This window comes from Plutella xylostella, chromosome 14, assembly GCF_932276165.1.
Source record: "Plutella xylostella chromosome 14, ilPluXylo3.1, whole genome shotgun sequence".
NCBI classification, from domain to species: Eukaryota; Metazoa; Arthropoda; class Insecta; order Lepidoptera; family Plutellidae; genus Plutella; species Plutella xylostella.
Genome location: NC_063994.1, coordinates 3127437 through 3146319, shown reverse-complemented (window position 1 = coordinate 3146319; position 18883 = coordinate 3127437). Strand labels below are relative to the sequence as shown.

The 18883-nt window shown below is 38.6% G+C and overlaps 1 protein-coding gene across 5 annotated transcripts in view; it reads left to right on the top strand.

Annotated features, from left to right (window-relative positions):
• LOC105385813 (stromal interaction molecule homolog) overlaps positions 1-18090 on the top strand; it is a 32323-nt gene extending 14233 nt beyond the window's left edge. For 2 of the 5 annotated variants that reach the window (XM_048625544.1, XM_048625548.1), the window contains 13 exons: positions 281-393; positions 2320-2435; positions 6796-6893; positions 7300-7395; positions 7777-7896; positions 8455-8485; positions 9154-9290; positions 9755-9889; positions 10210-10333; positions 11230-11292; positions 14317-14407; positions 15332-15538; positions 15959-18090. In XM_048625544.1, coding sequence (XP_048481501.1) covers positions 281-393; positions 2320-2435; positions 6796-6893; positions 7300-7395; positions 7777-7896; positions 8455-8485; positions 9154-9290; positions 9755-9889; positions 10210-10333; positions 11230-11292; positions 14317-14407; positions 15332-15538; positions 15959-16334 — 1707 coding nt within the window. In that variant the 3' untranslated portion in view covers positions 16335-18090. The remainder of the gene's footprint in view (positions 1-280; positions 394-2319; positions 2436-6795; positions 6894-7299; positions 7396-7776; positions 7897-8454; positions 8486-9153; positions 9291-9754; positions 9890-10209; positions 10334-11229; positions 11293-14316; positions 14408-15331; positions 15539-15958) is intronic. The other 3 variants (XM_048625545.1, XM_048625547.1, XM_048625546.1) reach the window with 3 other exon arrangements.
• Positions 18091-18883: the final 793 nt, after the last annotated feature.

The window sequence follows — 18883 nt, the reverse complement described above, 5'->3', positions numbered from 1 at the left end:
GAAAGTTTAGTGTCCCCGTTTTTATGCCTTAGGTAAAGGGCCCTTTACTTTACATTCCATCCATAGGTACGTCACTATTTGGTCCTCATAGCACAGGGAATCTAGTTTGAAGACCAAGGTTTTAACAAATGAATGTGTATAGTATAGTAAAAGATCATCCAACACAACCTTTTTTTTCTGGTATTGCTTTATTTTTATACGCCAAATATAGGGTACTAATGGTTATTGCAAACTGCACTCTAACACAGCAATATTAAACGATTATTCTTCCCCCCACCAGGTCCACAACTGGACCACGGAGCAGACGGTGGAGTGGCTGACGCAGTCCGTGGACCTGCCGCAGTACAAGGCGCTGTTCCTGCAGCACAAGGTCACCGGAGCCACCTTGCCCAGGTCTGTCGCTTGTTCACTCTATGCACAACTGGACCACGGAGCAGACGGTGGAGTGGCTGACGCAGTCCGTGGACCTGCCGCAGTACAAGGCGCTGTTCCTGCAGCACAAGGTCACCGGAGCCACCTTGCCCAGGTCTGTCGCTTGTTCACTCTATGCACAACTGGACCACGGAGCAGACGGTGGAGTGGCTGACGCAGTCCGTGGACCTGCCGCAGTACAAGGCGCTGTTCCTGCAGCACAAGGTCACCGGAGCCACCTTGCCCAGGTCTGTCGCTTGTTCACTCTATGCACAACTGGACCACGGAGCAGACGGTGGAGTGGCTGACGCAGTCCGTGGACCTGCCGCAGTACAAGGCGCTGTTCCTGCAGCACAAGGTCACCGGAGCCACCTTGCCCAGGTCTGTCGCTTGTTCACTCTATGCACAACTGGACCACGGAGCAGACGGTGGAGTGGCTGACGCAGTCCGTGGACCTGCCGCAGTACAAGGCGCTGTTCCTGCAGCACAAGGTCACCGGAGCCACCTTGCCCAGGTCTGTCGCTTGTTCACTCTATGCACAACTGGACCACGGAGCAGACGGTGGAGTGGCTGACGCAGTCCGTGGACCTGCCGCAGTACAAGGCGCTGTTCCTGCAGCACAAGGTCACCGGAGCCACCTTGCCCAGGTCTGTCGCTTGTTCACTCTATGGTACGGTTCTTCTCCCTTTGAAAAATTAACCCGTGCAGTGATGGTGGCGTACAGTGGAAGGTGAGGTGCGAGCGCAAAGCCTGAGCTGCACGGAGACCGGAACGGTTGCTGAAGACTGGACGGCGTGGCGCACTCTTGTAAAGGGGTACTTAAGGTCAACTCAACGGTTCTTCTTCTAACGGTGTCGGTGACAAACACGAGACACTAGAACGAGTCTAGAATTTGTCACTAGAATTTGGTGAAAGGATTAGCCAGTCTGAAATAACATCAGTCGCTGACTACCCAGGGTGAGCCTTACTCTACTTAGTTGATAATGGGATAGTCGGGTGGCTCCTTTCGTGCACCCCATATAGTAGGATCAACTTTATTAGTTGCTCAGCTATAGGTACACTTTTTAACCCTGTCAAGCTTAGAAACCATCGATATATAATAAATTAAGATGGTTTTTGATTTGATATAATAAGACAAAAGTGTAAGGCGTAGCCCGTAGTAAAGCTGATTGTAAAGGAAAAATAAAAAAAATTATAACGGCCATCCATCCAACCCCAAAGTAGGCAGAGCCGTGTACTACTATTTCTGATGCACCTAGTGGCACCTACACAACAATTAATATTATAGATGAACAAAATATCGAGATACTTAAAGATTTTTATAATTAATATACTTAATGTTTTGACTAAAGCCTAAGGCCTAGGTATACATACACAGACAGTAAATAAAGGATCATTGTAATCGGGCCACCCGTATCGGCCGCACGATGTCAATAGATAGGTTAAAGTCCACAATTTAAACTTACGCTTTTAGTGCCTCACCAATGTTTAGAAAAACGCAGGATGCCGATAGATAGGTTATAAAACTCCTGAAGTTATAGTGCATTATATTTTTTGGAAATATAACTGTAAAATAAGCACGCATCGCCAGTGCCCGATCTCTGTGTGAGTTTTGATAATTTACGCGAACAAAAAAGGTTTTTGGATCATTACATACATGCCTGTTCTGTAAGTTGTGATGTTTTACGGAATTGTAAATTTTTATCAGTCACCTGTGAACATCGCTATCATTTGTTTCACCATATAGACCACTAGAGACGCTGCATAGTATGTAAGAATACGCAAATATTTTCGTTTACGTACTCTCGTCACACTAGTCATCGACCTCAATAGCATTGCATTGAGTTCATTCACTCACACTTTGCAATCACTAATCACACAAATGAAACCAAGTTTGTTTCCCCACAGGCTGGCGGTAGGAAACCTGCAGTACTTGAGCAATACTCTGGGCATCAAGGATCCGATCCACAAGCAGAAGTTGGCGCTCAAAGCGATGGATGTCGTGCTGTTCGGGCCCCCGAAAGGTAAGCACAATGCTAAAGATTATTGATAATAAACACTTATTGTATTAAAAATGAATTTGCGGATATCATTCTGTTACTTTGTGATCATAGATATTTACCGCTATGATAATAACGCATAAAGACGTAACCGCCATAAATTGAACGGCACTTTTATTTTAAGTCTCTAGATAGTCCACCCTTCATAATGTGTGTTCTGGTCCAGCTTATACAGTAGCGACATCTTTCTTTGCACAATTTGTTGAGTTATTAGGACTATTTTATAACTAGATGGCGATTTCAAGTTTTTTTTATATATTATTATTACTATCATAATAATCTGAATATGGTTATCACTGTTACCTATTCATAAATTAGTAAGTGTATATAATATTCTTTGTTTATTTATTTAAGATTATTTAAGATAGATATTTAGATTAGATTTTATATGTATATTCATAAATACATAAGTAGTATATGTATAGTAGTATGAGTTCGACATGCCAAGTTAATGGCACTCCTTATCTTTAACAAACCCTCAGTAGTAGAACGATTATTTACCGGGAAACCATTGTAATGCAATAAACACAGTAATTATATTTTTATCAGATTTGTCTGCTGCGTCTTACCACAAATTAGAAACACAAGAGAGACCCCCGTGAGATCAAGCTAACTCTCGTTTTGTCTAAATTGCTAAATCTGTTACAATTTCCACCATCATTATATCCCATCTTTCTACAGTAAGTCGCAAAAAGGGTTTACCTATTTTCAGAAGAAAGGAGATCACACAATTCGGCATTCTTAACTAGTTTTGCTTTAAGACATTTGAAAGATTAAAATATTAGACTGGATAATTGTGAGAAGTATACCAGCAGTATACCATTATGGGCTGATATTAAAGGTGGTACATATTGGATTCAATCAATGGTACCCTTACAAATTTTCAATGCCACAGTCTGATTCCGCCAAAATAGCACACGCCATAACAGTGACATTGTATAACCCGTTCACACCTACAGCCATTCCGACCGAACAATAGGTTAATCGACGCAATACTACCAACTTAACTACACAACATTCGAACCAAAATCAACCTTAACCTACGGTGCTAAGGGTTACTTAAACAGCACAGTTAAATAAGTGTGTCCGATGGGTTAAGTATAATGGGTCGTAATGGTTTTTGCAAGTTCAACGATGTCCATAATCGCACGATATTCAATGTCATAACGATTAGTTTCTCAATTGAACGGCTGAGTTTTAATTTTAAGCAGAACTCTTTGTTGTTGTTCAGCAGGCTTTTTGAACTGTAAAGATATATTTTGATGTACTTAAGTATCATCATCATGAGCCTTATTAGGTATCTATACGTCTATGACAGACTAATTAATTAAGTATAAAGAGATAAGGTTGAAACATAAAATTAAATATTTGTTTCTGATTGATACGAATAACTTTAAATTTCCTAGTAGTGTAACCCAGACTACAAACAAAAAAAAACAAAACAACAAACACTCACGCCTTGTACTAAAGTACTCCCTTGCGGGGTAGGCAGAGGTGCATTGCTGCACCCACTTTTCCAACCCAGACTAATATTAGCTATATCACATAATTAATTAATGGTTCGTAGGAATAATTTGTACCTTGCCTACCCAATGATTGGATGAGTAACAAAATTAATGTTCTCACCAATTTAAATATTTCCACGAAGTTCCATACGAGATAAGACAATTTATTATTTAATATGTAATGATTTGATTCAATATTTCGTCACCGTTAGCTATCGGTGCAGTGGTTAGTAGTTTAGTATCCTGACAAAAGCGCAGAAGGTTCTGGTGCGATTCCCGACTGCAGCAATCATTTTGGTTCTTGCATTTTGGTTGTGGCAAAAAGCTGTCCCGCTATCGCCAGGGTATTTAATCATTGAATACACTGGCGGACAATGAAAAAGTTCCACTTGCCATTGACGTTTCATTACTGGAACATTTTCATTGCTTGTGAGTGTAATGATATATACTCTAAGGTATAATGATACATTTCCCTGAAACAGTATCTGTGAACTGGCCGTAGAGAATACTATTGGAAATAGAATGAAAATCTTAATTAGTCTGTATCACGATAGTGGTGGGTGGCTAAGCGGCAGGTAGGACTAGCATGTCATTATGTTTTTTATACGGTCACCATCAGTCTCAGTTCTCTATGGACTGCTGACATGTCAACGCCTACGCCCTGTTTGGATAGTAATAAAAACTCATTTGAAGTGCCGTATGGCATTATTATATAAGTTTAGTATGATGAGGAATTATAGTTTTTTTAGGAGTTTTTCTTTGGGGTTTCTTTTATATATTTACATAGTAGGACAGTAGTATTATGTCCGTATATTTATATTTTCAATTGAGTTATTTGCATTGGTCATGTATTGTTTCACATGTTATTATACGGGATTTTATCTCTAAAAGACTCGGTAATACACCATACTGCTACCGCAATCTTTTACCTCATTCTACCACTTCTGAAAGGTCGCATCTTTATTTCCATTTCAAGTTTCCTTATTTACATGAACTAACTGATTTATCTGTTTTCGGCCATGGCTACGGTAAATTAGCATTTTGTATTAAGTTCATTGTTTAAGTCTTAACTTTGAGCACAAAAAATATAACCAAATTAGAAATTCCAACGCTGACTCAGAGGCTCATGACATGACATAGCATAGGTAAGAGTAGAAAATGAATGAACGAATTTATTTAGTGACAAAATACGTTTTGGAGGCTAAACACAGTTAGGAGATTTTTTGTACCTCATTTATCACTTTAGTCACTAATCAAAAGTATTGTATCAAATCGTGAGTGTTTTATTAAGTATACGTATCACCTGATTGTGTGGTCTTCCTACGAGTTTCATTGACAGCACATCTCTACTGGCCTCAAGTTCAGTAGACAGATACTCGCGACCACGCGATGAGCGATTCGTGTTATTTCCTACCGTTTTGCCTTCATTTACTTTGAATATCGTGTGTTTTCCACTAGCCAGTCTTTAAGAATCAACCCCTTGGATTGCAACTCGGGATGTGTAAATATGTGTGGGACAGATAAGTGATTGTATGATGTGGTTTAAGTGAAGTGTAGTGTAGTGAACTGTTAGTGATGTCATAAATGATATTTTTCACTTGGGTCGGTTTGTGTTTTTCGAAAAGTGTGTACGCATTGTTCAATGGATGTTATTTTCAGTTGGCGGAGGATGATGAAGGTATTGTCTTTCGGTTTTGAAGCGTTTTCTGTCATAGTTCCTTGTAAAAAAGTGAAACAATACTTTTAAAAATATGACCATGGCATGGTAAAGTGGGATGAGGTTTTTATGTCTCCATTTCGGTACACAATACCTAATAATTCACCCCCAATATCAAAATAATAATATTATGAACGCCTTTTGTACATTTTCCTTCAAATACTTATACCTAATTAGGTATATAACATAACAATGGATCGGCATTGGTTTGATGGTTATTATAAAAATACAGATAGTTATTTATTTGAAATAGGTATAATCAGTTTTTACCTCGTTTGGCCTAATTCGTTAGGTACTCGTTTGATTTAAGTATGCACAATTGCACATGGTATAATAAAATTATTTCCCTATTGTTATTCTTCTTAGTCGAATGGTTAACACAGTACTGAAATAAAATTCCAAAACACGTGTATTAATAGAATAGCTATGCTAATTTTGTTTTAAATACTTACATGACCAACCAGTGATTTTTAACCACAAAGGATGGGTCATCCCCCATTTTGAGACACTAACATTGAGTTGAAACCGTTAGTATGTAGTTTCAGTGTATCTTCAACTGTTCCGTGTTTTGTTTGGACAACTCCCATACACAGAAACTAACTGCATACTTGGTTAAACTGTCATTCTGCCAATCGATTTTATTCAAAGAAAAGACTTGTTTGATGCTGTATTCCGTCCACAAATAATTAAATAAAAGTTTTGTTAAATAATAAAATTGACACATACATAAAATGTACCTAAATGATGAGCAATAATTTTAATCTTAACATAAATTTTCCTTGAAAAATCTCACTGTTATGAATGAATACTAGCCATATGCCACATTTTGCCAGCAGAAGCCATAACTTTACGTACCACGCCGTCAAGACCAGTGGTCAAGCCGGGCAACCCCGAGAAGTTAACATGATATTTGGTTATTGTAGGCTTTCACAGCACTACTGCTCTATCCACGACTTTATATCATTGCATAAAACACACTGCTTGCGTGTCAACTTTATTCGTTCATTCGTGAATACGAAACTACAAAAACTATATAGGTCCCAAGTTATCAAGCTTGGTTTGTATAACAGCTTGTTAACTCCTCGACCGTCTGTCCCAGCAGGCTCGCGCTGGAAGGACTGGCTGCTGGCGTCGCTGCTGCTGGGCGCCGTGGTAGGCGCGTGGGCGGCGCTGCGGGCCGGCCGCGCCAGCCGACACCAGGTCAGTTCAAGCATTTGTTATTACTTCCAAGAGAGAGCACAAAGCTGTCAATCAGTAGGTACTTCGGTTCTGGAAAGATGGTTACTGACCACGAAAGATGGAAGAATGCCGACCATCAACAGTGGGGTTACCACCAACAAACGTTAGCAATTAACCACCCTAAAGTAGCGTCGCTACATCGCGTACGCTCGTTGTCAAATCTGACATAACTTTTATGGATCTGACAAATGTTTGATTGGCGAGCGACACAGCTTATAGATTGTTAATTGCTAATTTGTCAGTGGTGGTAGGGTAGCAGGTCAACATAACGTTTGACGCCCTCCAACCCGCTGGACTGAAGATCTTATCAGCTATCTACGAGTACAAAAAAATCACAGTCAATAACCCTTTTCTTTCATTCTTTCAGGTCCAGAGGATGTTGAGAGACATGGAGCAGCTGAGGAAGGCGGAGCTGGCTCTAGACGACATGCAGAAAGAGCTGGAGAAAGCGCGGTTAGAACAGGTCAGTAGGACTTTCTTGGTATATTTGGCAGTCTATTGATGGTAGAGACTGTATAGTAATCTCTCCCTGGTTACCGAATGAGATTGTAATGCTTTAAATGTGTCCAATTTTTGTGCGTCGTATAGCCAGCGCTACAGGTAAAAAGAAGCACTATGAAATTGAACTAATGCGACTAAAAGATAGGCTCCGGTTACCAGATTTATGCGTATATCCTTGATTAGGGTAAAATGTGCTAGATAATAGAGCGACTATATAATACTTCTTATGACAGATGCCTATTCTATAAATTGTATTTGTCTTACATGGGAAACCGACCGTTTATTCACCAGGCAAGTATCTGTCAAGAAATTATAACAACGTTTCCATCCATAACATTTACAGGAAAGCGCAACAACAGAGAAGAGAAACCTGGAGAAGAAGCTGCGCGAGGCGGGCGACACGCCGCTGCTCAACTCCACCTCCTCCGACCTCGAGGTCACGCAGCTCAAGTCCGAGATCGAGGTGAGCCTTATTACATTCGAATAAGGGTAGTTTTTGTTTGTATCAGATGTCTTTACACACACACACACACCACAGGAAAGAGGACTCGAGGTCACGCAACTCATGTCCGAGATCGAGGTGAGTACAACACTACATGTACAGTACAGGATTGCAACAGCAGAGAAGAGAAACATGGAGAAGCGAGGCTCTTTGCATAATATATATGCAAAGAGCTTTGATTCACCTTAAAAGATACTAGATATTATGTAGGAAAACTCGCTAGCTCACTGCATTTCACTGGCCTACGCAGGCTACTACTTTCCTTCTACTATTCGCACATTTAGGCTATCCACTCGAAGGTTTTCTTCATTTTACAAGCGACGACAGAGACGACACAAACTTCAAACTACCGATACGATGTCACTAGTTCATTACATAGGTAGATTCTAATTCATGCCGATATATTTTTTTAATTGATTCCATATCATATTACATAATAATATGCTTCCGACTATAATCCCCAAGGCGGCAGCCATCACGGTAGCTAAAACGAACTAACCTATCCTTCCTCACCCACAGATGCTCCGCGCCGAGCTCCGCCGAGCGGAAGGCGAGCTGGAAGACCGGTGCTGGGCGCCGCCGCTCGGGCTCCAGCAGTGGCTGCAGCTCACGCACGAGGTGGAGAACAGGGCCTACCTGAGGAAGAAGCAGCTCGCTGACGGACAGCTGCAGCAGGCGCGGGAGGCGGTGAGTCTAGAGAATTAGATATAGTTTTGCAGCGAGTTGCATAATAATAGACAATCATGGGGATTATAACGTATTTTGCGTCCTTCGGTCCTTCCCTCAAGTAACTAAAAGATTAGTGTCTATAATTGCGTCCTTCGTTCCTTCCTTTTAGTAACTGAAAGCTTACTTGCGCGCGCAGCGCCATCTAGTGTCTATAATTGCGTCCTTCGGTCCTTCCTTTTAATAACTGAAAGGTTACTTGCGCGCGCAGCGCCATCTAGTGTCTATGAGTTGCACGAGATTTGCTTGCACTATAGTTACTAGTTGCTACTGGAAGGTTACCCGCGCGTGCGGCGCCATCTAGTGTCTAGGTTTCGAGCTACACCTTTAATGAATAGCACGAGAATTGCTTTCATTATAGCCAAATAGTGTGTTCACTATAGTTACTATGGTGTAGTGCGTCGGTTAGACACATCTGTTACAAGAGGCTAGTTGCTATAGCGTAGGGCGTCGGTTAGACACATTCTGTCACAAGAGGCTAGTCGCTTGAAGGCGAGCTGGAAGACCGGTGCTGGGCGCCGCCGCTCGGGCTCCAGCAGTGGCTGCAGCTCACGCACGAGGTGGAGAACAGGGCCTACCTGAGGAAGAAGCAGCTCGCTGACGGACAGCTGCAGCAGGCGCGGGAGGCGGTGAGGGATCTAAGGCTCGCGAATTGAGCGCGATAAGAGATGACAGGACACAGACTCTCATTTGAAACCACTTCGAGTGGACGCAGATCATTATTAGTTTTATGTGCAAGTCCTAAGGATTTGACACACACACATTTCAGTCGGCTTTATTCGGCAAATACGAGAGTACCTAAATAGGTACAAGGGGCACTTGTGGTGCCCCTTTGAAGAGATCTGCGTATATGTTATGGACGATTACGGATTCAAATCGGTTTATTTAGTATGTATCTACATCGTTTTGATTTTAGTTTCTTCAATCCTTCCGTATCTAGACCTTCGTTGACAGAAAATGTGACGCCAGCATTTTATTGCTTTCTACCGCCCAAGTAGATGAGGTTTATGTCCTACTCTACGACTATGATAATAATTCTTACTAACCAATATATTAATTCCACATTTTAACCATTCCATTTCTTAATCCCCAGTGCGAGAAGCTAAAGAAGAAACGATCCAGCTTGGTCGGCGCCTTCGTGTCAACTCACGGGAAGAGCATAGACGACGTGGACCGGTCTATAGTCGAAGCAAGGACGGCTCTTAACGAAGTCACGCAGGAATTACAGGTATTGTAAACCTTATTATATTTGAAGGTTATAAGATTTTAGCATATTGGTTTTTCCGATACAATCCCTGGATAAAAAGCTTATGTGTTAATCAAAGGTCCCAGCTAGCTACCTACATGCCAAATTAAAAAAAATATATGTGCCGTGTTAGTTAGTGAAAGTGTATCAAAAATGTTTGCAAACTAGAGACGCAGCCTATAATTTATTTATTAATTTCACTTGTCAAAATGAGTTGGCGATAGCCCCTTGGAGTGTAAGTGGTTTTTACATGAAAGAACCTCCTAAAACATGTTCTATAAAAGCTAAATCGTCAATTCCAGGAGCGAATGCACCGGTGGAAGCAGATCGAGCGTCTCTGCGGCTTCAACATCGTCAACAACAACGGGCTACAGTTCCTGGAGAGCACCCTGTATAGGAACGCCAACGGGCGGCCCGGCGCCAGAGGTTAGTACCGCTTATACAGGCTGTTGAAATGTTGAGTTTTTCGATGCGGACTGGTTTACTTTAGGAAGTCAAGTGGCTAGTTGCAGAAAGGGACTTTAAGGGTGACTTCCTCCAAGCAGTTAATCAAAATTAAATTTATTGCTCCCTTGCTCTGTCAGTATAATTTCAGAGCAAGAGATCATAGATTAATTTTGATAAACTTTTTGGTGCAAGCCACCCTAAAATGTTAAACGTATGCTATCACTTTCTGCCTTCATCTGACAAAAGATGATAGAAGTAGATGTCGAAACCCCTTTCTGGATCTGGGTGAGTCACATAAATACATAATTTTGGGCTATCGCATAGCTGGTTGATGTGCATACATTTGTTATTTAGATCGATAAATAAGTAAGTGGTCGTATTTGGAGAAAATTCATTTGGGCACCTCTATGCCTCTGACTACGCCTTATCAAAATCGTAGACATTAATAATATGAGATTGTAAATCAAATAAAAAATAAGTATATTTTTAAAATTCTAAAGACAACTTGTGTTACTACTGCAGCGTATAGTTAGTTCAAGACAATCAACGAATCCGACACCGCGATGGCACTCAAGTTTCCATTACTCGCCATCGAAACAAAGAAGAAGCAAAAAGATGAGACTAAATCCTATTACGAACGCGGGATTACATTTATTGTTTGGTTTTAATGTGTTGTGTGTGTCTAGTCCAGTTTAAATGTTGATATTGTGTCCGTAACATGTGATTTCCAATTTGAAAAAGGCCTTTTTGTGACTGGTGGGTTCATTGTTGCTTAACTTTGGCCAATTTTCCTCCTAAGGCCTAAATTTAATTGGCCGAAACTCGTCCAAGGAAACATAGCTCTTAATGACCTATATATACGATTCATATTCCAGCACGCATGAGCAGTTCTCAAGACGACCTGAGCGTGGGTGATGACGCGTCGATCTGCGGGTCAGGTAAGAATGCCGACGAAATGTCACTGTACCACGACCATGTAGAATAGACCTTGTGGTCTATGAAATAAAGGTAGTGTGGGTTTTGATAGTCAACGAAAAGTATCAATTTACACTTCAGCCGAAGAGCGATCTATCGACTAGTCGATGGACTTATTGTCATTTAACTTTCAAACAATAAACTCGCAACTGTACTTATTGAAGTGTAAATCGGGCTTAAATGCATCGTAGAAATATATGATAATAGTTTTTGTAAACGATCAAAACCTGTACTTACTAGATTCTGACCTATAATTGGTGGAAATGATCTGACTTTTTGTAGACGGTTGACGGTCTAAATATTCGCAATTTTACCTACTTTAATTCTCTGAGATAGATTATGTTCTTGCCGATATGAGATTGCGGAAAGTTATTTTACTACTTACGTAATAAATATATCAAGAATTTTAAATCTAAATTTGTAAGTACCGCTTAATTTAAAAAAATATATATCCCAGTCAGACACACTTTTGGCAGCTAAAAGCTACAGATTTTTACAGTAGAAAATATTCCTATATTTTTGTAAAAAAATTACAACTTTGCTCACAAATAGAAAGACAACTCAGAGCTCAAATTACAGTTGTAATTGTATGTTTGCTACAATGTATATTGCGAAAACGAAGTTAGTTACCTACTTGTACTAGTAAATGGTATCGTTAAATGATAGGCGAAAATTCACAAAACAGACTTTTCGTTACTAGTAATTTTTACTATAATTTCTTAATTGGTCATAACAACGAAAGTCTGTTTTATAAAAAAATATTATGATTATTTATGTACTTAGTGATATGTACTAAATTGTAAATAGTGCATGGATTTTTTGGAAAGTTTTATTTATGTGTTGCTTAAAGTTTTTTTTTTTATATTATCCCATTTGTTTAGTTCTTTAGCATATATTTGACTCCAAGTCAATCCTTTCCTATGCTCATAAATTCTGGCATTTAGATTTAATTTTTACCCGCTATCCTTGCAATGAATGGTTTGTTCCTTAACTTTGTTAATTTATATAATTATTTATTTATAAAAATGTTACTCCAAATAACATGTTTGGTAGATTAATGCCAATATTACATTAAGTAATAATTTCATCCTTATGGTTAGTTTAGTATATCGGAATGTTCAACATTTTAGTTCAAAGTCGACAAAGTCGTACAATGGTAGTGTGATTAGTCTTTTTCGTCTTCCAGTTACCACATATTTTATTATGTAATAACTTTTATCGACCAAAATTAAGTACTTAAACCATATCTTCCTATTTCATCATATTTAAGCAATTTGGAGAGTCCTAATCAAAGGGAGAGTCCTTCAAAACGCAATAAAAACAGTTAAAAACAATACTTAAGATAGATTTTATAAATTGATTACATCTCAAGCTCCCAAATAAATCCTTGACTATGTAGGTATGCATGTACCTATATGTAAGTACTTAATTGTAAAAAATACATATAATTTTGCAGCTTTACCGTCTAAAAATACCTATAAATGTTCTCTTTTTTGTTGACTTTGTAAAAAACTTTTATAAGATCTGATTTTAATAAAAAAATGTATAAGGTACTCTAAGTTTAGTTTACAAATATTTATTTGTTTATTAGCTTCATATCGTTTTATGATTTTATTATTGAATAAACAATCTGTTCAAGAGAATTTTTGCTATCACAATCTGTAGGAAGCTTTCATTATATTATTATGTTGTTTAATCGACTATTGACTTCGAATAAGAAACATCTTGTACCGTAGTTTTAAAGCATGTATGAAATAATTCATTAATTTTATGACGACCACATGACGGTTTTCCATGATAAAATGTCTACCTCGTGAGGGAGTATTTACATTAATACATGGCTCATGCTCAATTATAATTTGATTGCATCTATAGCTGAATTCATTTGTGTCCTAAGGCAATAGACCTGGATGGTTTAATTCATAATAACATATAAATAAGGACATACTTAACATTTTGTGAGTTATGCCTAATAACCTAACTACTTGTTTTGCCTTTTTAATAGCTTGACCAGTACTGCATTGCCTTGGGAACTCTGAGTTTATCGCTATATTACTCATTGGGTACTTTTTCCGAGTCTGTCAACATTTTATTAACGGTGTGAACTATTTTCGATTTCATTTATCATTTTAACACTAAATCCATCAAAAAATTGTTTAGTACTCATAATAATACATAAGTTTATCTATTTATTGGTGGCCCGGAAAAAGAAACTGACTACTGATTTTGGTGAAAGAGTAATAATTTTACTAATGCATGATATCTAAACCTAATATTTAAAAAAAAAAACTTTTTTATGAGTGGAGTGGATAAAGCTATAAAATACTATAAATGGAGGGATATGGAAATAAAAGAATCGTCGTTATTAAGGTTTATCCATTGGCTTTCTAACTGCTTGCGACCGGTACAAAGTGTAGCATTTTAGTTCGACGCGATTTTTTATATTATAATTTACAAGTATTTATATATTTTTGCACGTTTGAAAGCTTTTGACGATTGTGATTTTGTTTTATTTCACAATATCCCATATTGGCTTCCCTTGATGTTTTTTGCCCTCCCCTTTTCTTACGGCAAAGTTAGAGCATGGTTTTCAATAAAAAAGGTAAGATATTTGATTAAACGTTGCTTTTCTGTTTGTAGGATCGCTTTTTAATTGTTTGTTTTATATTTGCACGATTTCCGTTATGCATGTGGCTATGATGTCAAAAAGTTGTGAATTATTAAATACATGCTTTATATATCGTAAATATGACAAAGCTTTTTTACACTATTTCTAAGTCTAACGATGAGAATGTGAAAATTTGATCCTCACCTTTACGACAACATAATCAAATTGTAATCAAATTCTAAACCAATATTTTGTTTACATTATGTAAAAAATAAATTTCAAATACATTATCATTTAACCGTTAACGGTCTCAATTTCACATTCAAATGTTTCGAACGTTTAAAAATGTATCGACCATAGACGTTTCCCGCCGTTTCAGCCACAGACAACCTCGGGTGGCGGGAGGACTCGTCGGGCAGCGAGGCGGACGCGCCGCACTACCCACTCGACTTGCGACTGGCTGAGGCTAGGTAAGGAGCATAGACAACTTATCCTTTATCATTATCATCAGGCTGTGATTGTCCAATGGTGGATATAGGCCCATGCCTTGGAGTGCCAGTGCCACATACAGATTGCTTTGACCTCGATCATCCTTTTTAGGGTTCCGTAGCCAAAATGGCAAAAACGGAACCCTTATAGTTTCGTCATGTCCGTCTGTCCGTCTGTCACAGCCGATTTACTCGGAAACTATAAGTACTACAGTGATGAAATTTGATGGGAATATGTGTTGTATGAACCGCTACAAAAATATGACACTAAATAGTAAAAAAAAGAATTGGGGGTGGGGCCCCCCATACATGTAACTGAGGGATGAAATTTTTTTTTTCGATGTACATACCCGTGTGGGGTATCAATGGAAAGGTCTTTTAAAATGATATAAAGTTTTCTAAAAAACATTTTTCTTAAAGTGAACGGTTTTTGAGATATCAGCTCTCAAAGTCGTAAAAAGTATGTCCCCCCCCCCCTCTATTTTTATAACTACGGGGTATAAAATTCTAAAAAAATAGAGGTGATGCATGCTAATTAACTCTTTCAACGATTTTTGGTTTGATCAAAGTATCTCTTATAGTTTTTGAGATAGGTTGATTTAACTGTAATTTTGGTTAAGTTATTGTGCTTACTACGGAACCCTTTGTGCGCGAGCCCGACTCGCACTTGGCCGGTTTTATACCACTACCGCCTACCTCCACACTACGTACATGATTATTGATTAGGTAAAGGTATTCATGGGATATATTTCTAGATAATATGCATAGTGATTCAGGGGTCACGGTCATTCTAAACAACTTACATTCTTACCCCTTTTACTACACCCTGCATAGGTTTAGGGCATTGTAATCTTCATTCTAAACATTCATTCGTCAGAAGCAACACTACCAATTTATAAACAGCAGCCTCCTAAACTCCAGGTTGCAATTCGAGGAGCGTCTAGCCCAGGAAGCTCGTGAGCGTCGCATCGACGCCCGCATTGACGAGAAGCGACTCGTGTCTGAAGACATGAAGCGCAGCGTCAGCGACCTGAGGAAGAGTCCTGTGGAGGATAGGCGAGGGAACAGTGTGCGGAGAGAGGATCCCGTGCATTTTGTTCTGGGTGGTGATAAGTGAGTGGTTTATGGGTATTTTTGGTGATAAAGGTGTACGCAAAGTACCTACTACCTATTAATTCCTCTGGTAGGTACTTTTGTCCTTCGGTACGGTAACAGATCTGTTTTAAATTGTATCGGATAACGCAGATGAAGGACTAAAAGTAATTTAAAAGAGATCATACCAAGTAAATAGGTGTCTCCACACAAACACTGGCGAAAAGGGTGTGAGTGTTTATATTATTATTATTATCTCCACATAAAGCATTTGCAGATGGCGCCACTTTTGATAGATTCTGCACAAAGGCATAAACGATGCCTATGTTCACCTTTTTGTCCATCTACAATTTAACTCCTGTTGCTCCAACCTGGACCCAAAACTCTTCACAGCAACCAGTTTCCTTTTCTTTTCAAACCTTGTTGTCATGTCATTTCCAGCGTGAACTGGACAGGCGAGGACCTAAGCCGCGCGCCGCACTCGCAGTCCCAACCTCAACTGAGAGCCTCTATGCGCGGCCCGTCCGCCCCGCTGCCGCCCCCGCGCCGCCCGCTCTCCTCCGGACAGATAGTCCGCTCTAGAAGCACCGACATCGTTCTCGACGACCCCAAACCACCCCCCCGAAACCCCTTCCCTAAACAGAAAACCGTCACGGAAGAAACCGTCAGCCTAAGCCTCTCTGACGGCACCCCAGCCAGCAATACCCCGGAGGAAGAGTCAACTGATTCATCCCTGATGGAGGATGAGGCTAACCCGAAGCCGAGGAAGAGGCGTCTACATCTGCCCTTCGGTAAGAAGTCTAAGACCCCCGCGTGACATCCGCGGCTGCAGAAGCTGCGATGTTTCTAGCGGCCCAGATCTGAAGTTCTGCCGCACAAGCGATTTGTTGTTTACACAAGTTACAAATTGACGAGTAGTATTTTTTTGTAGGAAGTTTTTTTGGTAAGCGTTCGTGTGCGACGGTTGCGCATACGGACGGTTTTTATTCTTTGATGCCTGATAGCGTATGTTCGCTTGTCTATGAACACTGTTTTCTTGTGCGTTTTGATTGAACGCATCTGAGATTTTAAAATTTACCGAATAGCGTAAGTTAGCTTTTCAGCGATGAGTATTGAAGTTAATATTGTTTTAAATTTATAGCGATGTTTCTTTTAAACTGCGACAAATTGAAATTGATATTTTTAAAGTTAACGGATAATAACCTCGGTAAAACTAATACCTACACTTTAAATTAACCTAATCTTTCTTTCAAGTTAAAACTTTCTTAAGTTTGACTCACCTTTTGATTCGTACTTAATACCTCGGATCATTACTTACTTACTTTATTCTTATTATGGTAATAAGTACTTATGTGCCTACTTAATAACTAACGGAAAGCAATTGGCCTAGCTATAGCATATTACTTAACCATTTCATTTATTTATTATATTTTGTCAAGAGCAACATATTGGTTGGATTGTTAAATTTGTCGCGAAAACAAGCCCCCTTATTGTCGTATTGTTTACAAAATCCTAAAAATATGTTTGTATTTTATATTACCATTAATCTTTATTTATTTATAACTTATTAGCTAGTTAGTAACTTGGTAGGAATAATAGAAAAATGTGCTCGAACCTAAACGGAGCAGTTGATCACACATTATTATTTTCTTTTGGGAAAATGTCATATTCAAATGTTTATATGCAGTTTTAATTGGAAGCTAGTGTAAGCCACATCAAAATAGCAATAAAAAAGCTTATTTGATAGCCTTCAGTGTGGATTTTGCTTTGTAAACCCATATTTAGAGCCCGTCTATGTCTTGATAAGTCTTGTGTGATAAAAACATGCTGTCACTGTCTAAAGAACATAATTTCGATGTGAGATCGTCTGATTTATATCGTACAAATTAATACAGACATAGTAATACAGGCTGTTAGAGTAATAAATCAGTATTTTGATCTAAAAGGCCAAATATTAAGTGCAACGGTTTAGGATGTTGCTGCTACCTTATCACCATTTCGTGTCACAATTTAGTCTTCGATCAAGAGCTTCCTGTTAAATTGACTGAAATGTTGGCCTTTAATTGTTGAATTGTAATTCAACTTTCGCAATAATAAATTAGTAAAATGAACGTCCGTCTTCGAACATCAAGACCAATTAAATCGCGTCATTCCCTGTTACTTTGCGTAGTGTATGATAGCGATACAAGTAAATTGACCCTTAGCTATTAATCTAGATAGGTTTAATTTGTAAGGCGGTAATTTGGTGCTAAAATATGATCACATTTCGGACTGACCTACGTGGCTCAAATTTTATACAACTTTATGTCAATGTTGTCCCATTATGTGTATGTGCAATAGATATTTTTTACAGTTTAGACAAATTAATTTTAAATGCACCAATAAGTGTAACTTAATCGTCAATTAATTAATTACCCTCTATTTATAAGTAGCTTGCAAATTATGTATTACTGGAATTTGTTCTTAGATCTTTTATTCACGATTCTTCTAGATCCTAGATCTGTATACTTAAGGAAAAGACAAATCGTGATACATTGTTACATTTTTAAAAGTTGAATAAAGAATTGAAATTATCTGGATTTTAATTTTACAAGTTCTATAGATTTAAGAAGTAAATATATAAATGAAGATCATAGGAATCAAATTAAAGATGATGTACGTTCAGTAAATTTATTGTAAAAACATTCAAGTGTACAAATCCATTTACAACAGCAGATTTTATAGCAACGGGATCACAATCAATATTCAATTTTACACGGAAACAGCTATTCAATTCGAAACAGTATTAAAATGGTTCTAAACAGCACTTGCCAATGTTAACACAAAATAACAAATTACACACCAGTAACAATAATGGCAACATGTTTGTGATCAGCGAAAAAATAAATATGCATCACCTAACGATTCCCCACGATACACCTTACAGGCAGTGCGAAGACACTACGATCACAATTTCTTAGTCAGAGAGCGATGACTCGACGCGCGCGACTAGACTCCATGCCTCCGTGCATCTGCTAATATTAACTTGTGTGATGAATGAATGAGAATGAAAGACGCCCGACGTCGAGTCCCGCCCTCAACCGTATTCTAGCTACTTATCTGCGCTGGGCACAGTACAACGTGATAATAATTATAATACATTTGCATAACCATGGACTCAATTCAAATTAATGACGGAAACTCATAAGGCGGATTTATTCAATTCTTACTAACTTATCTTAAATCCGTGATATATAAAATGCCTTGTTTTAGCTCAACAGTGATATCGATTCTGAAGGCAGAAATTTTAAATTTAGCGATGTCAAAACCTTAATTTCTTTGTTTAAAATTCGACTCTATGATTGTTTCCGTAAATGTCATTTTATG